General features: G+C 37.2%; 1 protein-coding gene across 6 annotated transcripts in view; it reads right to left on the bottom strand.

Annotated features, from left to right (window-relative positions):
* HPS5 (HPS5 biogenesis of lysosomal organelles complex 2 subunit 2) overlaps nucleotides 1-21,950 on the bottom strand; it is a 29,290-nt gene that overhangs the window by 7,059 nt on the left and 281 nt on the right. For 2 of the 6 annotated variants that reach the window (XM_060768056.2, XM_067462624.1), the window contains exons 2-18: nucleotides 18,006-18,169; nucleotides 16,647-16,757; nucleotides 16,181-16,245; nucleotides 14,786-14,978; nucleotides 14,562-14,695; nucleotides 12,092-12,307; nucleotides 11,372-11,443; nucleotides 9,888-9,976; nucleotides 8,712-8,890; nucleotides 8,062-8,220; nucleotides 7,250-7,409; nucleotides 5,838-5,961; nucleotides 4,204-4,353; nucleotides 4,012-4,083; nucleotides 1,791-2,425; nucleotides 1,015-1,135; nucleotides 379-534 (exon numbers count right to left, since the gene is read on the bottom strand). In XM_060768056.2, the coding sequence (XP_060624039.2) occupies nucleotides 379-534; nucleotides 1,015-1,135; nucleotides 1,791-2,425; nucleotides 4,012-4,083; nucleotides 4,204-4,353; nucleotides 5,838-5,961; nucleotides 7,250-7,409; nucleotides 8,062-8,220; nucleotides 8,712-8,890; nucleotides 9,888-9,976; nucleotides 11,372-11,443; nucleotides 12,092-12,307; nucleotides 14,562-14,695; nucleotides 14,786-14,978; nucleotides 16,181-16,245; nucleotides 16,647-16,757; nucleotides 18,006-18,110 (2,741 nt within the window). In that variant the 5' untranslated portion in view covers nucleotides 18,111-18,169. Of the gene's footprint in view, nucleotides 1-378; nucleotides 535-1,014; nucleotides 1,136-1,790; nucleotides 2,426-4,011; nucleotides 4,084-4,203; nucleotides 4,354-5,837; nucleotides 5,962-7,249; nucleotides 7,410-8,061; nucleotides 8,221-8,711; nucleotides 8,891-9,887; nucleotides 9,977-11,371; nucleotides 11,444-12,091; nucleotides 12,308-14,561; nucleotides 14,696-14,785; nucleotides 14,979-16,180; nucleotides 16,246-16,646; nucleotides 16,758-18,005; nucleotides 18,174-19,083; nucleotides 19,367-20,568; nucleotides 20,591-21,718; nucleotides 21,827-21,950 lie in introns of those variants that run through there. The other 4 variants (XM_060768048.2, XM_067462621.1, XM_067462623.1 and 1 more) reach the window with 4 other exon arrangements.

Below are 21,950 nucleotides of genomic sequence, written 5' to 3'. Positions count from 1 at the left end.
AAAACAGATATACAACATACAGCTGAGATTAGTTTTGGCTCACATCTTAAAATATAGCACATCTGAACATAATCTAAGAAGGGGTGCCTTTTATCTAACATAATTCAAATCAAAACAATTAGGAAACAAATGTTGGCTGCCTTTCTATATACATATTTTATTACATGCATGTCAAATAACTATGCCACAAGCTTGATGAAGGCAGCTTTCCTGATAATAGTTACTAATGAATTTAGATAATAGTTACTATTGAATTCAGTGTCTTCCTCCAAATGGTAAAATGTAACATAACATTTAATTGGGAAGCCACAAATAAATCAACATCCTGCAACCCTTTCTTTATCTCCCTGCTCTAAAGTAAGAAAGCAAAATACATACTGTTTGTCTTCAGGCTTTGATTTGATTAAACTATCTAAATACGCTAGAAAATGTTCAGGATTGTTTTTACAAATTTGCTTGATGTCTGATGGCAAAATAGAAGGGTAGAACTTGATCAGAGGCCTCAGAGCAGTTTCTCCAAATTTTTCATAAAGCCTACATAGAATAACAGACAAAACAGGAAACACGTACTTAAAATGCAATTCTTCTCATACCAACTCAATTTGCAAACAGACCATCAGTTTGCACGTTTAAATTAAATTAATACTAAAATAACAGCATTTATCACAACACAATATAGCAACGTTTATCAGAACAACAGCAGGGCTTTTCTGAATCTAAATGATAATATGTGTCTGAAAACCCATTCATTCCTATGTATGCACCACATACAAGGATAACACACTGGGCAGCTCTGTGCCTAGCCGCCTTGAGTCGCCTTCAGGCTGTGAAGGCAGCATAGAAATGCAGTAAATAATAATAAATAAATAATAGAAAGGTAAAAAAAGAGATCCCCTTATAGACTCAGTTATGCATGTTTAAGGGGGGGGGGGTGATATAGCAGTGTTTTTTCTAACTTATATGAATAAAAAATAAAGATGATGCATTCAGACAGATCAGAAGATAGATATACACCTTTGGGCATGTGCCAGCAACACAGGAGCATCCCAGGGACCCAGATCAACTAACAATTTCAGTGTTTTAAACATATCTCCATTTTCCAGGGACATAGTGACTGGGCCTGCCAGAGTAAGTTCTGAAACCAAAAAGTGCATGTCATAAACCACTACATTTAAAAGCTACATCAACAAGAAAAATGTTACACCAATTTTTAAAAGTTACAACAGATAAATTGAGAAACTAATCTTAGAATCAGAGTGCATAAATCAATAAATAGAAAGCAATATGTTTCAGCAAACTAATATTTTTAATATGTTTTATTATTTTTTATTTATTTTATGCACTGGAATGAGATAAACTGTTTTAGCTGCACAAACGTTATGACTGGGAAGAGGAACCAGATTTCTGGTTTATCAGTTTTAACCTACAGTCTTTACCTACTTGAATAGACAAATAGGAATAGCATGCTATACTACTTGAAAAATCCTAATTTTCTCCAAAGAACTGAATCTCGTAGATTAGAATTTCTATGTAAATTTCATAGGAATTCTATGTAAAAAGCTGCAAGCCACCACTGGTAACTACAATTTCAAAGACTGTTAAAATGAATTCACATCTAGAGGTTTTTCTCTCTATGAACATTACTGGATAGCATTTACTTTGTATGTTTTGTCTGTTTTTTTAAAGTATGTCCCATATTCCAAGATGATGTATAGAAGCTTCTAATATTCTCAATGAATTTCAAAAAACCCATAACATTTCACTAATTTTAAAGATACTGAATTACTTGCCTTTTAGTCCTTCCATATATGTTTCCCAAATTATGGCATGATCACTGTGACATGTTAAAATACAGTTCTTCAGTCTTTCCAAATCCAGAAGAAAAAAATATTCCTTTATGAACCTACAAGCCAATGCACAGGAAGCTTCCGGCTGTTCATCATTTATTAGTGAACACTCATATAGCTTTAATTCAAAAGATAGAGTTGTAAGCTCTACCAGATCCTTTTGAATGTTTTGTGCAATGAAACATGGGGGATGAATCTTAAAAGACTGGCTGAAAGTCATCTCTGACCCAGCAGTTTCTTTGCATAGTGTTTCATCAGTCTGACTGGTATTACTTGGCTTAGTATTTTCTTCCAAAGTCTCTCCCTGATTTGTTGGTACCTGACTGCTTTCATAGTTTGTCCTTGAGAGCTGTTCCTTGTCTACACATTCAGGACATTTATCCGGGTCCTTATCTCCTTCAAAAGTTTGCTTTTCTTCAACTTGTAAAGATATCATTCTGTGTGTTTTAGGTAAGCCATTATCTAAAGTGGTAGATGTGTTGAATCCAAATGTTTCTTCCAAAACTGGAATCCAGTCTAGCAGAGCTGCCCTCAATAAATGTGGTTGTAAGAAAACCAGTGGGTCCTGCAGTCTGATTCTGTTACAACACAAGTTCAAGTTATAATTAGAAAAAGGTCAAAACAAATGCACCAACAATGCATAAGCGTGAGACTGAGTTAATAACATATTTCTCCATAAATGTTCATCTTTAAGACAACTGGCATTCAGGACACAATATTCTTTCTTATGCAGGCTTTTTTTTTTTTTTTTTGATATTCATGAAATGTAATTCAACTTGCTGTTGTGGAACTTTAAAACATATGCTTCTAGAAGACTATAACACATAATTGCTTTTATTAATATTCTGGGCAGAATCTACCAATGTCAAATCAATGCATGGAGGATTACTACATACTCCAAATATATAAAAACCTGTTTTCCTCATTTTCTAAATAAATATAGGTCCTACATGGAATCAAGCACAGACTACATCAGGCTGGGCAGTATCCTTAGGTCTAGAGAACTACACTCCCCCAGCCCATCCTCTATTTAATTTAAACTATTTGTTTATTGAAAAATTGCCATGCACTGTCTGCGTGAAGGGGGGGGGGGGGGTTGCAAAATATTTGACTTTCTCCAGCTTCTTTAGGCTTAGAAGTTAACCCATTTTCCTAAACATTAGGTCACTTCTGGTTTTGATGAAAGCACTTCCAGGCCTTAAAGACTTTTTGGGGATAAACATCCCAATAAAATAACCACCTGAGTCCCTAGAGTGGAGCAGACAACTGTAACAAGGGTGGTAACTGGAAGTTTGCTGTTTTGAAGAATTTATTTATTTATTTATAATGGTATTTTTGAAGTGAAATAGTACCTAACCTTATTTTGTGTGTGTGTGTGTGGGGGGGGGAGGCACTTTTCAGAAAAATTGTTTTAAGAATTGGGAAACATGAACTACATAGAGGAATCTAGGATGTTATAAAGGCTCCACAGGCCAAACTTTGCTTATCTGTCATTTACATGAGCTCTCACAGCTCTATCATGCTAGAGTGCAGCAGTACGTTGTTATTCAGAATTGTGGAGTGTGGTGGAGGCTCCTTCTTTGGAGGCTTTTAAACAGAGGCTGGATGGCCATCTGTTGGGAGTGCTTTGAACGCAATTTTCCTGCTTCTTGGCAGGGGTTGAACTGGATGGCCCATGAGGTCTCTTCCAGCTCTATGATTCTATGGCTTCACTGGGTGAATACTATTCTAAAAATCTATTCCCATTGTATCGGTAAATGCCTTGCACATTATTATCCAGCAGGGAAACATATGAAAAAAGCCATCCTTCATTTCTACTCAAATAACATTGATGGTAAAGGAGGATGTAATAAGAGGGTTGCAGAGTCAGTCGTTCTTCCATCACATCTCTGTACACCACAAAGAAGACTTACTCTGTAGGACTGTGAATAGCGGGGAGAAGTTATTTAGGTGGACCAGTGAGAACCACACCTTCTTCAAATACTTCTGTAGCAAAAGCCTTTGCCATTTCTATGAATGGAAGGGCACATCCCAGTATATTCTCCACATCCTAATATATCTGCAAATGTATTGATGATGTTGATATTGCCCTTCCTCAAAAGTTCTGGTTTTTCCCTTCCTTTGCTATCTATGTCATCTTCAAAATATGTTAAGTCGCACTTACAGAGTCTCGGCAGTTATTGCCCGCAAATCTTTAAGCAGTTCTTCTTCTGGGGGCTGGTTCTGCAGTTCAACCCTTTAAAAACACAATGTTAGTTTTAATAAGTAATGGAGATTACACAGATTATATATCCTGCCTCACATTCCTACTGTAGGGAAAGGAACTTAGCACAAGCTAGAAGGAATATATACTCACTCTTCATCCTGTGGCTGTTCAAGTATATTGCCAGTCACTTCTGGAAGTTGTTCTTCTTCATCTCTAAAGTCTTGTCTGGTTTTATCAGGAGTGACATGAGTACCCATCTTCTCAATCTTCTCTGTTGTTTTACGTACAAAACTAGAAACACTAAAAGTCAAATATAACAAGTGTACAATCACGAGCAAGGTTTGGATGCTACACTGAGGCAGATAAAGGGAACTTAGTTGCAATAAAGCAGTTTTAATATAGCATGAACTTTTACATGTAGAATTTGAGTATATACAACAGACTGACACGTTTGTACACCAACAATACGTAGAAAAATATAAGCCATTATTATTTTGGTAAGCATAAGGAAGTATTTTAGAATAAGAGCAGTATTGATTTTACAGCAAAACTGAAGAAAATATAAAAGTTCTATGGCTAAAAGGTTTTGTACAATAATAAGCTGGCTGCTAGGTTTAAGGTATGAGTATAAGCAAAACCTTTACAGCATTAAATTGGAAGCTCAAATACTAGCCCAGATATTTATGGCCTGTATCCACCATAACAACTAATGAGCAAAGCCCAAATCCTAAATGCATTACTTGATAGTACACCCAAACATCTCCAGTACAATTTCTTTCATATTTCAGGTCCCTTAATATTATGTGGCTATGAAAGTAAATGAAATCAATAGCAACCACTCATTCAAGATTACATGCATTGCCTGTATACCTTTTTGGATGCCTAGGTGGGAAGACAGAAATGGCAGCTAGAGGTGACTGGCTCTTTCAGGCAGGGCTGGTTATTTTCCCTCTCCAGAATGACCTCTGACTTACCCATGGATCACATCAAAATCCATAACGTTGCCTTCCCGCAAACCTGCCCTCAGCTTATAGCTTCTACACAAATATATACCATAGTTCAAAAATCTAAATAATTCCTGACTCTTATATGTTCAAAGAAGAAACATATACTTTTTATAAACGTGGCTGTGCTGACTTATCAGGCAGAAACAAAAAAAGGAATAAAAATAGAATATGTGTGAACTCATGAGGAATTTGTTGACTGAAAGCCACAGACTGAAACTTCCATTATGATGATTCCCATTTTTCAGTTGTGAAATGCAGCATTCCTGGTGGCCTCAAATATGGGTAATTCTTATGTGCAAAATCTAAATTCTTTAAGTGGCATATTCATGTTTCCTCAATGCTGAGGCACATTTGTGTTTCCTCAATTTCTTATCAAATGAGCAGGAAATAATTGAAGCTGGGATGGGCAACTATCAGGAACTGAGGGTTTCATTGGCCGTCTGTGACATTTTGGAGCTCCCTCCTACAGTCTTGCACCTTCTTACTTTTTTTATTAATTCACCCTTCCTAAATTGACAGCATCTGGGATTATATGTTATCATGTTGATAACATGCAGCATTAAAGAGAAAGTTAAAATCAGCTCCATCCAGATTTTGAAATTAGGCAAAACCTATCCTAGACAAAACTACTTCTTTTTTCACCATTTTCTCAGGCTAGCTTCAAAGCATCAAGGATGGTTTGAAAAACTGGGGAAGGATTAACACATTATGTGTAATGACTGGACAAGAAGAGAGGGAGAAGGATGTAATGGACGAGGAATTCACACATGACTTTACCTGTCCTTGACAGCCTGAAGAGAGACGAGAGGAGATGGGGAACGGAATGACAATGGAATACTGAATGGAAGAAAAGTCTCATTCCGATCAGTGTCGACCACCACAGAAGCATGAGACACGTTGTCTAACAAACAAAATTAAAAAATGCTTAAAGTCATAAAATAAAATGGTCTGACAACAGGAATGATTGAATGCCATGGTCCCCATAAGGACCATGTCTCCTTGCCTCTTGCAACTCAAAAACCACACGGCTGGAATTGCCTTATTCAGTCCTTATTGCCATCTTTTCCAAACCAAACAAAAAGAGGTAATGCATTCTGTACCCCATTGCTCCAATGATTTAAGAAGTTTAGGAAAACTTTTCAAGTTACCTGTATAACCTTTCAGCTTAGTTTCAGAATGCCTAACAAAAGACAATATAGATCCAGAACACACTACTCATAAACTAAAAGCATACCTATGTTTGAGGTTTAGACAGTAATCAGGTAAAATGCAGAATCTAAAAGAACTATCTGCTAGAATCCATATTAGACATCCAGATGCAATTTTGACTTAGTCAATAGACAATTCAAAAACATAGACATAGTAGTCTGGAATACCACTATGCAAAGAGATCTTGTAGCACCTTAAGTATTAACTGAGGGAATTTATTTATTTATCGTATCAGAAGTGAACCAATGATACAGTTGTAATGTATTTAAAAAACACAAACCAAGTTTAAAAGCTTGGCATTATATTAAATGTCCTTTGACCAGGAGCTGGCCACTTGGAGTGCCTCAGGTGTTGCTATAATAAGGTCCTCCAATATGCATGTGGCAGGGCTCGGATTGCATTGTAATAGGTGGTCTATGGTTTGCTCTTCTCCACACTCGCATGTTATGGACTCCACTTTGTGGCTCCATTTCTTAAGGCTGGCTCCACATCGTGGTGCCAGAGCACAGTCTGTTCAGTGCCTTCCAAGTTGCCCAGTCTTCTGTGTGCCCAGTCTACTTCTTCAGATGCAATCAGTCAGAACAGTGATTCTTTTAATTACATGTGATATACCCTGAATAGCACACAAGGTAGCCATTCATTAAAAAAAAACTGCTGGTAATTGTTTCAGAACATATCTTTGGGGGACCCTTTTGCTTACTTCTCATAACCATTGAAATCAGTCTGTTTCTAATTGCTGCTTGCTTGCCTTTAAGTAACTTGAGATGATCTAGCTGGCCAGTACTAGAGGCTGAATGCTGATCTAAACTGAATTAAAGTTAAAGATAGGAAGAAAAGATATGGACTGTTAGGAATATCACTCACATGACAATAAGGTACCGTACTACTGACAATAGAAAACACGGAACAGTTATTTCACGTATGCAAAAGATCAGACATGCCAGTTCTTTACTAGATTGACAGAGAAACCTTTACATTACCTAATTCCATGTGCTCTTCTTCCTGTTGTGTCTGAAATTCTTTCAATCTTTCCTCTTCTGATAGGGTTTGACTATGTAAGGAGCAAGTATCCTCATCAGATTGACTCCCTCTTCGACTAATAACACGATAAATTCCAGAATCTAATACGCTAAAACTTTCCTATTAAGAAATTAGAAAAATGTAAAAGTCTTCCCTTTCAAAGCAATGTTTAAAATGTAGTGTAAGCCCAAAGTCTAAGTCCAGTTGCTACTTTCAATGACAGCAGACCCACTGAATCAATGGGACGTACTTAAGCATTACTTTACCATTCAGCAAAATGATATAAACAAATACAAGCACTTGCAAAGGTCATTGCTTTCAACAGGGAAAAATGAATGGAAATATTTAACATCTTAATATATAGTAACTGCAAATTTCAGACCTCCAAAGAACAGCAATACTCCAGTACATATATAAGAAAACAGGAGTGGACCCGAATATGCAGATAAGTGTAGAGGTTTAAAGCATATCTGTTCAGTTGGATTTGTACGAAAACTGAACCCAATTTTCAGGGAGAAGCCTCCAATACCTAGGTTTATTGTATTCTGTCTCTCTGTGCACCAGTTAGTATGCCACCCAATTTAGATCACAATAAAAGCATCTTGGAATTTACTTTATAGTTCAAGGTAATGGTTTCAATTAGAAACAGATTTAATGCATATTGCATTTAACACTTCAAAGAAAGGCAGAAGGCAGAACACCTTACTAAACAAAGGAATAAAAATCTAGCCAATTATTTTGTATTTAAAGAGTCTTAAAGGAATATGCTTACATGTGAAGAAATACTGCTTCTCCTACTGCTGCATGCAGAATCCAGAGGCTCAAGTTTTGATATCAGTTCTTCAAGTTGAGCAATGATACCACTTTGAGTTGAAAGATCCAACTGTGCTTTCAAGTGTTCTAGCTTATCTATAGGAAGAGCTTTTCTTGCCTATTGATACATAAAATGAAATTTTGATTAGACAGAAAAATACCAGGCTTCTAAGTGTGTTAAGGTTGCAGAGGAACATTAAGTCATACAAAAGCAGTTAGCTGTGATACTATGTGTCACAATATCTTAAATCAAAAGATCAAATTAATTTAAGGAATCACATAAAGAAAGCCTCACTTTCTGTCCCTTCTCTTTAGCCTTACTGAACTATGTGGGAGAAGCTGTCAAAGGCTGGGAAAAGGAAAAGTGCAACATTTAGATGACTATAACTCCACTTTACACTGAACCAACCCTGTACTGCTTCAGAAAGCCTCCCTAAAATGTTCTAAAGACCTGGGAGGAAGAAGAGAAATTAATTCTGTGAATTTCCTTCAAGTAAATTAATGGGATAGAAAAAGATGTTTACACTGAAATATTACTTCTTAGAAAACACATCCAAGAGAACTATTTAAAAAGGGTGGGAATAATAAAAAAAAGTTCATTTTGGTTACCCGACACAAGGCAACAGAATTTTGGAAAAGACAGCAGATTTTGGCTGCAAGGGTCCATAAGCTTCGCCTAAGTAAACGTTCTATGCATTTTTCAACAGGCAGAAGAGAAAGATGGGAGACTTTTCCATTGGTGTGCAAACAGAAGAGTTCATTTTTATGTACTGCAATATCTTGAATATCTAGATAAAACAGATGATCAAAGGCATCAGTCTGGATACAGATTTCTATTACAGCACACAATGTTTCGCCAAATCTTATTTCCCCCATTAAGCCTTTCTGCTAACAAATATATGAAAGATAAGATTTGTCTTCTGTCATTGCACTGCCTAAAGATCATAGGCATAAAATACCCCAACTATGCAATAACAAATTCAGGGCTGCAAACAATGCAAACTTCACATCGCTTCAGTCTTAATCCTGGGGAAAGGTACCTCCTTAGTTCTCTTACGTCAGTGCTGCCTCTTTGAATCCAGTGCCCTCCAGACTACTACATTTCTATTCCCATGGTTCTTCACTAATATTCATGTTATCAAGAGCTGCTGAAAACTGCCCCCCAAAATATGTTGTAGAAAGCTAAAGTAACGTCAATCTGGTTCTTTTCCCCTTCAAGTTTTTATTAGAAAAACCACAAATAAAGAAAACAACAATGGCTGTAAATAAACATAATTGGACATTTCTCTAACCAATTCACATCCATACTCTAAGTAAACATAAATTTAAAATTCAAACATAAATACATAAATTAGTTTTTTAAAAAGATATCCTATATCCATTTTGTCCATTTCTTTATAGTTTTAACATTTTCTCTCCACCTTATATATAACAAGTTATTTACTTCTGTCTGTTTTGACATTAAAAAATGAAAATCTCAACACTATATATTTCCAAATGTGGACTTAACCTCATTCTGACACCTAAGGAAAACATCATGTATGAATCTAAAGTACTCCTATGTCCATGTATGCTGATTTACAAGGATATATTTCTGTACATGCAAAGAAAGGAGGTGATAATATACTTTCAATCTATAATAAAATTTACTTTCTAATAAGATAAGTTTTAATATTCAAAATTTCCATTGTAACATATGTTCCTAGTAATGTATGTAGTATTATTTCAAAATCACATAAAAGCTAACTTTTAAGAACTGAGTTCTCTGGGCAACATATGCTTTACCTTTAATTTCACTCCAGAGCAAAACTTGAATATTCTGGGGAAGGAAAATATAAATGCCTCTTTCTGTCCATGTCATGACACAGTGGTCACTGTAAACAAAAGATGATGCAGAAGATAATGTGAGTATCCAGAATGGTTTTCGATTTCTCATCCAACAAGCCAAACAACAGGAAACAACAGGAAATGAAGAAGTAAACCAGAGATAGGTAGACTGCAAATTGACTTAAAAGATTAGATTTGTCAATAAATCCGCATAAATTCAGTAAGACAAATAAAAAAGTCCAAATGCAATTGACTTATTGGTTGGTTAAATTTACCATATATACTTATACATAAGTCTAGAAATTTTAGTCAAAAAATCCCAAAAAACTGAATCGACTGAATCTACAAGCTAATGCAAATACTGTACCTTAACTCTTATCAAGAAAGGAACCCCTTCTCTGAGTAGTGTAGCAAAAAGAGAGAAAATCTAAAAAAGAACACCCCCCCTCCCCCGCCGCCCTGCACTCTGCTGTCCCATCTCTCTTTTTTGAATACCTGAGTGGGAAAATGGGAGTGATGTTCCCAAGGCAGCATACTTCTGGCCACAAAACCAGCTCTTGATTCATACATGATTATATATAGTAGGTGAACATGTTAAAAATTAATCATTTTGACTTAATTTATTTACAAAACATACTACTGTATATTTACTTAATTCTTGATAGTTTACTCAAGTTTGTTTTTTTAGTCAAGCCTTTTATTTCCTCCTTTCTCCTCTTAACAATTTATCATGGTTAAACTTGACCCTTGGTTCTAAATCCTAAAACAAAATGAAAACACTGTCCATACCGAGAAGGAAGTCAAAGCTTAACCTAAGAGAAAATAATGGAGGGGAGCTCCTTCTTTCAGTGTTCCATACAAGGAGAGTGAAGGTAGTTCATACATATGCGGTGTGCCCTCTTACTTGAGAGTAATGCCTACAAATATTAGTGGAACTTACTTCCAAAAAACATGCGCAGAATTAGACTACAAGTGTGTGAAAACCAGCTCTTTCTGTTTGCAGGCAAGATAGCAAAGGTACTGGCGTTCAATTTCCTGGTCTACCCTCTTACAGAAACTGTCGCTCAGTCAAGAAAATATGTTTATTTATAAATAAGAAGACCATGATTTTTTCTGACATTCTTATAAAATTAACAGGAATTATTCTGTAACAAGCAGCAACTTCATGGAGTCATCAAAACATCAAACACAGGGCAGGGGCACCTGCGTTCAAATCTAACCTAACCATGAACATTACTAAGTAACTTTTGTTGCCACTCAGCCTAACCACTCTACAGGGTTGTTCTGTTAACAAAAATCAAGAACAAGAAAAATAAGGATGCCATCTAAAGCTCCTTGAAATGAAAGTGAAACAAAAAAGTGATTTATTATGTTATGGAAGAAATATTTAAACATGAATCAATAATCTGCCAATAAATATTAAACAATTGTGTTCTGTTTACCTCAAATAAAGCAGCCTGGGGAAAGCCAACGACTGAGGGGAGCAGGCAGAAACAGTACACTCCAAATCCTCCCTTTAAAAAAGAATTATTTTATGTTTGTGTTAGGCTGGTTCTATCTTGTTTACTGAATCAAACATTACTTCTATATGTGTGAGAGAGAATGCATGAATGTTTATAACATCTGCAGAGCCCAACATCAGAAGAAGGTAACTATAAGCCCATTCTATGCAAAGTGTTTGCACTTTGGCTGGCAGATGAATCCAGCTGTATGACTATGCAAATACATCCTGAAGTGTCTTTTTGATATTGACTAAAAGAGAACAGCTTATACCACAAATTTATTTCTCTCAGTTAGCCTCAAATGTGCTACAAGTTCCCTTTTACACACCAATGTGAATCTGTGGAATTGTGTAAATGAATGACATAGATAACACTGTCTGAAACCACATTTGCACACCGTTCATTAGAAGACAAGGGTGCTAAAGAATGAACAGTTATGCATGATAGGTATGCTACTTGAAAAATATTCTGATCACATTTAACAGACTCCATGCTTTAATTTGACCCAGGTTCCCTTCACTCACATATGCATACAGCAGGATATTTCCTCCTACAAATGAACCCAATTAAATGGAACTTAACATCTAAGGATTTATGATAACCATTGACACTACATAAGCAATTCCCTGCCCAGTACAGCCTATGAGTAAGACCAAATACCTTAGAGTAACAATAGGGAGAGGCGATGATGAAAGAAGCTGCTTGAACTGATGTGTACTTAGCACGTCTCCTTCAAAGTTCACCTCCCACATCCGTGAACCAGGACGTGCACAATATATCAGAGACTGCTGGCTTCCACACGTCTTTCCAACAGGGAAAAAACATGCTCCATATTCACCATCTCTCTCCTTATTTCCAATTTTCCAAAACTTTTCCCTATTTAACAAAAATGCAAGAAAAGAACATTTAACTTTATAAAAGATGACAAAGAAAAAAAACAGGGGTGTTGTGTGGTTTCCAGACAATATGACTATGTTATAGCAGTGTTTTCTCCTGATGTTTCACTTGCATCTGTGGCTGACATATTCAGAGGATGCATCTGCCAGACACAGATGCAGGCAAAATGTCAGAAGAAAATACTACTAGAATCAAATAGGTGTCGTCTTCCAAATGAAACCCTTTGATATGGATTTTCAGAGATAGTTTGTTAACTTATTTCAATAATGAAAAAATGAGTGTTGTGTTACCTTTTAAGAGTCATTTAAGCCAGTAGTTCTCAACCAGTTTGTCCCCAGATGTTTTGGTCTTCAGTTCCCAGAAATCCTAACAGCTGGTGGAATGGCTGGGATTTCTGGAGTTGTAGCCAAAACACCTGGGGACCCACAGGTTGAGAATCACAGATTTAAGCATAAGGTTAAGAAGTGAGTTGTACCCCATGAAAACATATGCCGAAATAAAATGGTTAGATTCATTCTTCCTTTCCTTTCCCCTGTACACTAAGAATCTTTGAAGTGGATCGTGAAAGCCTTCAACAATACAACAAAACACAGTTTTAAAAGACCTTCAAGACCGCACAGAAAGAATTAACATACATACAATGAATAGTGTTATGGCACAATACTGACACATAAAATACCAAAGATGGGATCCAGAAACAAACAAACAACTGCTATATAAATAAGATTTTCCTGCAAGCTCTGCAACCTAAAAACCCATTCATGATGATTAAGAAACACAGTGAACACAACTTACAATGGGGCATCTATAAGAGAACATGAAAATCAGAAGAATTTGGCAGAGCTGCCTAACATAAATAGGAGTGCCTTTCTACTTGTTGAAGACTCCTACAGATGTATGCCTAGACCAGGCATGGACAAACTTTTTGTGATGAGGGCCGCACTGCAGGGCAGGAAAGAGGCCGCAGGAAGTTGGCACAGAGGAGAGGGAGGCGGGGGGGGGGGGTGCTTGGAGAAGAGGCGGGGAGAGGCTGCTGCGCCCCCCTGCTAAAAGAAGAACCTGCAGCCGTGTGTACCTGCAGGATCCTGCTGAGAGGAGGATTTCATACTCAGTTGTCCACTCAGCACAGGTATGCATGGGTATGCAGCAGGCCAACGCATCCTCATATTGAGATAACAAAGAGACAAGCAGCTGCCGAGAGCTCCAGAAAGCTCTCAGCAGACATGTCTCTGTCCTGGCTCTCTTCTCAGGATGGGGACATGTGGGCCACCACATCCTCATGCTGAGAGGACAGATAGACCGAGGAAGCCTGAAGAAAGCAACCCAAGGGGCCACATCTCACCCATGGGCTGGGGTCTGTGATTGCCTGAACTAGACCCTTTTTGTAAACAATACATGTTTCCTTTTATGCATCTATTACTTTACATTCTCAACTCACTCATTTTTTTCATTCAAACTAATCTTGACCACAGGGGAACTATTACAAAAATACCAAGAAAGGTTCAGGGGAACAACTTTTTGAGGTCTAGGAAAATGAAGGGGAATTACAGTTGTAAAGCTTGTATTTTAATGTACTAGAGAACCTTGGATGACCTGGTCACAAAAACAAAAAACAAAACCCAAGATAAAATCTAATGCATAAACTGTTATTACCTGCAAATAACAATGTGACAGAATTAGTAGTACTTAAGGTGCATAGCATTATAAACACTGTTGCAGATGGTCTAGGCAACATCTCCAGTTATTTGGGGCATATACACTCAACATTTAACCGCTCCAACCCACAATCCATGCACCAAATTCTACAGTTTTTAAACTTTTTTTATAATGCTCACAGGCTCCAAGGAGAGACTAGTTGCACCAGGTCTGCAGAGTAATTTGCTTGGTTTAATGATCAGATTTTTTTTTTTTGCCAAACAAGAATTGATGAAAAATTGGGGAAAGCATTACCCATCAGCTTAAAACATATTGTACACAACCTCCAGAACTCACCAAATTGACCCCTAAAGCCCAGAGTGAGAGAGTTTTGTTTTTTTGCAGTTAAAAATATTGAGGGGTTTTAAAACAAAATTTAAGTAATACTGGGGATAGCTCACGAGCCTACAGTGTATCAAAGTTATATCCGAGACACTACTGTTATGATGATTAATTAATTAACTACTATATCTTCTAGAACATGGCCATATAGCTCAAAAAACTACAACAACCCACTACTATAATGATGATTGATTACCTCTCTGTGTCACATAAGTAACAGCGAGTAAGAGAAGAGATAAGCAACCTGCCATCCAAATAATCGAGCTGAACAACACGAGAGTCAACAGTGGTTATAATCTGAACAGGAAACATCACAAACGAGGTGGTGGCCTATAGAGAAAAAACAGAAGAAATGCACACACACTGGATTATTACAGAAAAACAAGGAAAACTGTACCAGATTTCAATCCTAAAATTTACCTTTCCTTGTTTAGATGTATTAATTTTGATAGCAGATACTTTCCCCACATGATCTCCAACAAAAACACGTAGTGCGTTAGTATCCCAACACAGAGCTGTCACTTTTCTGCCTTTGTGCTCAGATGAAATATAAATTCTCTCTGGCTTCCCACGACGTTCCTGATTCAGTTCCCAGACAACAACGAGGCCTTGACTGTAAAAATAAGGTATACCTGTTTGTTTGTTTTGAAGATTTAACTCTCAAGCCAACAGACTGTACAATGCTCAATAATAATGACCATATAATAAACATAAAATAAAACATAATGTCAATGATAAATCAGACAATCCTGCAAGTTTAGTTTTGAATTAAAAAAAAAACCACAAATTCAAGAAAGGACAAAGCACCTAGCATACCTACAGTATTAAAGTCCTGTACTTAAAACTCCCATGAACACAATTATGGATATGAAACTCCTGCTTCCCTGCTTTAAGAATGGAAGCTGATGCTACGAGTTACAGGGTGAAATGTATTTCCCCCAACTACAGGGTGCCTCTGTACATAGGAACATTTTGTAATTAATATTTTGTACGTAAAGGTACATATGGCTACAAATTCCCATTTTCCCTATGTATGTTGTCTTTTGGGACACCCTGTATATCCAGTAAGAGTGTCCAGTGGATATTAATGTAAGTTCTTCGGTTAAAAAAAGTATCAAACCCTAAGCTTTCCACAATATTTAAATCCTATTTACAAACATTATGTTACAAAATCCAGTCAACTGGTAATTCCAAAGAAAAGATTATTTCAAATCACTCTCTTCATATTCCAAATCTTTTGCCACATGCATTTTGTCCCTCTTTAATCATTAACATACAGTGGCAAACCTGTGGCCTTATAGTTGTAGTATGTAACTCCCATCAGATTGTCATAGCAAGGTCAATACTAAAAGTTTACTAGATGCAGAAAAACATATTGGGATGGAGAAAGAATCAAAAAGGCAATGGCATACTTCAGATGCAGTGACGAATCATGGCTTTGTAACTAAGGTCATGAACAACACAATGGGCTCTTGCATTCCTTCCATCTCATCTTCTTCTACTGTTTGCAAAAGGGGAGGCTGACATACTTCTAATATTAGCTTTCAGTAAACCACAATTATCATTGTGCTTAAATGTTGTGAACATTGGCCTGTGGAAACCAGCTTATTATCTGACCAGAACCTGTAAGAGCAGTTTGCATCAATCATAATTTGATAGTTTTGGGCATAAGAAAAAACTGTAAGTGGAAGCTTAGTTGTACAGTATTATTTATTCGCATTGTATCATTTATTACATTGCACTATCCATGCAAATAGCAAACAAAATCAGTACTATAACTTAAAAACATAAACTAACTTTTCATAATGTTCCCACCTTGTAGATACAGCAACATAGTCCTCATCGTGTAAGCAAAAGGCAATGCGGGAAATGGCACCTTCCTATTGAAAAAAAAATTGTCAAATTTCTCCTGCTAAGATTCAATGCCACAGCCATGGCTCCCAACTGCAGCCCAAGTTTTCCATGTTAATTTTCCACCTTTAATCACTTTTTAATATACTTTTGATGACTCAGACATCTTCATCATAAATTCTAGTCCCCATTATTGAACTAGACACTTTTTATTTTTTTGAAAGTATGTCCCAAATAAATAAATGAGAAAGCATCTGCAAAGTCTGAGCTTTACCACTGCTACAGTACTTAGTAAAAAAAAGTTTTGATATGTTTCTTAAATCAAAGACTTATTTATCATTGGGGTTTTTAATGAAACAGCCTTCTCAGCTTTTTCAAATTACATTTTATCCTCTGTCTGAGATTCCTGAAAATTTCTCCTCAGTCTTACCTTATGAGTGAGAAAAAGCCTCTGTTTCCAGCTCTCCTTCTGAATAAGGTTCAGACCTCCACCTGAACTACCTAGTGCCAGCCATTTTCGAGAAACTGCTACACACGTGCACTTAAAAAGAGAAAGGTGATTACAAGACATTGTCTCTATGTTCGAAGTCATTATTTTAACATAATGCAGACTAACCATGCTGATCTCTTAAGACATATGTCTGTTTCTAGCATGGATGTGACATCGGACACATCAGCTTCTCTTTTATATTAACTTCTTTTTTTTATTAAGGACTAACATTTAGGTAATAAATATCCAATGCAAAAGGAATTTTACAGGGGTTTTTTTTTTTTTTTTTTTGCAGGAGATGATTGAGAAATGTAAAATATATTTGCAAAGCAAGAGCTATCTGTTTCACCTTTTTAGACATTTTTTTTCAAATTTCACATTTGGATTGTGACTTTGACAAATATTTCTGATGGAATTGTTGAGTTTTTTATTATCTTCCCCTCTAAAGTTTTCTGTAGTTTCTAAACTTTGTTCTCTCTTTCCTTTCCCCTATGAACATTACATATAAACATTTTCACACATAAAAATATGTGTGTGCGTTAGAGTGTACTAACACCTTTCCCAATGTAACCTGTTTTTTCCCTTAAAAATAAGTATTGCTATTCCATTTATTTTCATTTTTTGTGAAACAGGGAGTCTCAATTGCCAAAATTTTAATCAAGGGGATCATTTAGCTGGAAACTACCAACGAATCCTGGATTCTAAATCAGAGAAATAACTACTGAACTCTGCTTAATTTTACAGTCAAAACCAGATTTACTGAGATTAAATGAACTTATTTACTTCTTTTGAATGATTACTGATGGCACAGGCTGCCCCATGTATTTCCTAAAATCATTACTATAAACTGTCATATTTTCCTTCCACTTCATTAAATACATAATTTGTAATCTACACAATTCTTTCTTAAATAAGACAATCAGAAAAACAATTTCTCATCAAGATTTCTGCCTACTTTTTCAACAACAATTTATCATCCCTTGTTTTTAATTATTTTGGGGTTTTTTCAAGTGAAAAAGCTGTAAGGTTCTACTCAAAGGGTTGACAACCAGTGGCCCTCCAGTTGTTGTTGGACTTTATCCAGTATGATCATGAGAGTTGTAGTCTAACATCACTTGGAGGGCCACAGCTGTTCATTCATTTTGCCCAAATTAAGTTCAAATGATATCTTCTGCCTCTGGAATACATTCAAAATCCAAAATATCCCAAATAAATGTGCCCCTCAATAACTGTCATAAAATACAAGGATATTAGACTTTTAAATACTGCGAGAGTTCTACAACAAGAACTCAAACGCACCTTGAGACGACTAGAATCCAATCTGAGAGCAGAAAGCAATGGATCAAGGCATTCAAATTCTGACAGTACATGACTGTAAGATTCAGGTATCGCTGGCACTGACATAACTCACACACAAAAAGACAATGAAGTACACTTGTTACCAATTCATTTTCCAGATCCACCTGTAGGAAAGAAGTGAGAAATATGATTTCTGCACTGCTTAACTAACACCTGGCTCTTTAAACATTTATTTTTCCCTCTGGGTCTAGCATTCCTAACACTTCAATAAAATCACCAAAAATTATATTTTTGTCTAGGTTATATTCCTACCTATGCCCACCTGTAAAAAAGGGCCTTCTTTTCTCGATCAGCAATCTGCTGGAAGACCATCTGACTGAGACACTATCTAGGCCGGAGGCAGGTATTTCTGGAAAGGTTCCCCCTCCCCCAGCCCCAAGGCCCAGTTAGAAAGTACTGATATCACCAAGAGAGAGGAATAATTCCACTGAACTCATTCATGTGGCAATTGCAAGTGCTATCACCTATCTGAATGGTGCAATAGTGCGTACAGTCCTGTTTTCTTGGCCTGGACACTATCTAGCCCAATAGGCAGAAGATGGTATCCAAGGCAAGTAGAATCTATTTAGACATTATAGTTCCTTTGCTCAAGATAAAAGGTGTAAATGTGAGGGCTCACCCGTGTCAAAATAATTGTAAAAAAATGTTTGCAAGCTATCTTTTACTATTTATTTTTACTATTTACTATTTTGAGATTAGTATATAAATATTATAAACAAATACATTTTGTTCTGATTTGATATATAATTGAAACATTGGTTACAGAGAGCTTTTAATGCAACTCTTGTTGATCTACAGAAATATTTTAAAATTTGTACATGGTGCAGCCTATGGGCCACTTGAAGCCATGAAATCCACATGTGGTCCCTAAAGGTCTCCAACTCCAAATTCTAGTCACGGTTTTGGGAAGGACACCAGCAAAGATACATTTATTTGGGAGCATCGTTGAAAGAGAGGTAAGGCCTGCAGTGGGGTTTAGAGAGAGAAAATGTTTCCTGACCCCCATACAGTTGCATACCTGTGATTTGAGATGAGCAAACAAGCTATGAGCTGCTGGTGGTCTTTTCAAAAAAGCTAGCATTAGCCACCGTTTGTGGTGACATTCCCAATTTTGGCTTGAAGGGCAAGTGCTGATTCTAGTTTAATAATGATGGAGAGGAATGTAAATGCTTGTTTATTGCACTGTCGTGAGAGAACAAGGAGAAGTGTTCATTTTTAGACTAATTTGGAGTAAATTGAACAGCTACCTACAATAGCCCCTGCTTTGCAGCATGTACTTTTTCAAAGGAAAAGCATCAGGAGACTAATTATATTATTTATGATAGATGTGTTATTTGCTTTAGAACAGGAAATAACATAGTTTGCTCATATGCATTTTGTGCGAGTTGCAGAAACTCCCACAAAAATGTATTGACCATCTCATCCTCTCTGCAAACAAGAAATGTTGCAAAACTTAAAACTCTCAATAAAGTTGTCTCAACATATCAAGACACTTTGAATTGCCAAAAAAAAAAAATCAGCTGTTTCTTCATTTCCCTATTCATGGTAAACTATGGCAAATTTGGCTGTACTGCAAAGTAACGTATGACCTAAATGCAGGGTCAGAAGAGGAGAAAGAGTAAAGAGTCAGTAGAGTATCTTCAGAAGCCTATGATTTTTTGAAGACATACTGTCATGTGGAAGCATCCCAAACTATCATGTGAAAAATAATCTAAAACATGCTAATCTTAGTTCCATCACAAGACTCCAATTGAAACCATAAACCATATTTCACAGAGAATTACAGAGGCAAACTAAGTAATTCTGCTTCCTGTATTAAGAGTTGTGTATCCTATGTTATTTTCCTTTTAGTGACAGCCAGTTGCAATTCAACCATATTTGCCACAGATTACTATTATCGGTGAGAAACTGAATCTACTCCTAAGATTCTGTTTGAAGTTTAAAGAGTTAAGCATTTCTGACAACTTTTTTGAAGAACTGACTACAATCAGAAGCACGTTCACTTGCTTACTGGCCTTGGACCCACCCACCACATGTTGTAATGAATATGCCACATGTATTTTTTCTCTCTCTTAGAAATGCATCCATGCAATGCTCAAACTTGTGGGAGGAAAATATATGTGAATTAGCTCCTTCATTCAGCTCAATCTACATCTCGAGCTAAATATGGGAACTGGAACCCAAACTGAAATTCAACCATATGCCCTAAAATGGCTCCACAAATTGCTAAAGCCTTTTCAGGAGCTCTTGCCTACGTCCTACTCTTCTGAAGATCACACAGAGAATACAGCTCTAAACCCACAAGAGCAAAACTGTACAGTTCCTGTGTATTTCTTTCAGTCTCTTTAACCATATGGCGCAATGGGTTAAACCATTGTGCTAGCTTATGGTGGCGCAATGGTTTAAGACCCTGAACGAAAGGTTGGCAGTTCGAATCTGGGGAGCAGGGAAACTTGCAGTTTCTCAAGTTGCTCCTGAAAATGAAAAAAAAATGGCCACTCACCAGCCAATCAAAACCACACAATACATATTTGATAAAGATTTCTCACAAGCGCCAAGCTGACTGACATGCTGAACCTCCGGATGTTTTTCTAATCATTACAGACTTGCCTTGCTCTACTGCAAGCTGAGGAAAGAGGGGGCAGAGGTTTTTTTAAGCACAGTGGTGCATTTGATAAACTTAAAAAGAACACAGAGAGGTATTTGATAAATTTAAGAAAAATACAGAGGTGCATTTGAGAAACTGCACCACTCACAGACTGAAACCTGGCTCTGAGTTCCTCGGATCACTTCCTACTTCCCTCTGTGACTCTAGGGCTTTGAAGTGGCAGCTCATTTGGGGGGGACACACAAACTGCGCCAGAGTCCAGCTGCAAGGAAGCTTCAGTTCATAGCAACACATCTGGCACTCGCAAAAGGACTATTTATTTACCCATGAAGAAGGAAGTGACCTCCATATCTTCAAATTTGATGCCATTTAGTGTTATAAGGCCCACTTTAGCACACTTTCAAGGTATTTTTGAGGGGGTGATTTAATTTACGGAATTCATGTCTGCATTGAATGCATTTGTGGAATTTATTGTTGATATATTGAATTCCTTTAGTTATTTAATATATTTTTTTCGTGTCAGGAGTGACTTGAGAAACTGCAAGTCGCTCCTGGTGTGAGATTTCACTCATGTCCCCTCATGGGGAGCTGGAGCTGACAGAGGGAGCTCATCTGTACTCTCACCGGATTCGAACCTCCGACCTGTCAGTCTCCAGTCCTGCTGACACAAGAGTTTAACCCACTGCACTACGGGGGGGGCTCCTCCTCCCAAAATGGGATTCAACAAACTGAGGGTCCAGCCAAATAACCCAGAATACCATGCAAACAATCTCACACGTTCTGCTTTGAACTGGAATATATGTCAGTGTGGACTCAAGATAACTCAGTTAAAAGCAGATATTGTGCGATTTCCTGCCTTGATAGTTTGGGTTACATGACTGTGGGGAAGGGCCCTGACTGAACCTGGGGAAGAGTTAGAAGCCCGGACAAACTATTAAAGATAACGCCTTATGTTATATTTCTATGTCATCTTCTCGTCGCTTTAACTCGTTCACGAGAGTCAGATAAACAAACAGATAAGAATAGAAAAGAGAAACAACTTAACTGTTAAGTTTATCTTACACAGGCCCAGAAAGCTCTCCTACTAGAGGCAGCACACCACGACCCTTCGGCACACAGCTGACTGACAGCAGAGGAAGGAGGGAAATCTCCTCCTCCTCCTCCTCCTCCTGGCCCCTCCCTTCTGGGCCCCCCTCCCCTTCTTCAGCCCCGCCTCTCCCTCTCTGCCCAGCCATGACGTCACCCGGCGGCCGCCCCCTTCCTCGCGCTCCCTCCGT

The sequence above is a fragment of the Anolis sagrei genome, chromosome 1 (assembly GCF_037176765.1).
Source record: "Anolis sagrei isolate rAnoSag1 chromosome 1, rAnoSag1.mat, whole genome shotgun sequence".
Taxonomy (NCBI): domain Eukaryota; kingdom Metazoa; phylum Chordata; class Lepidosauria; order Squamata; family Dactyloidae; genus Anolis; species Anolis sagrei.
This window is presented reverse-complemented; position numbering and strand designations above follow the sequence as displayed.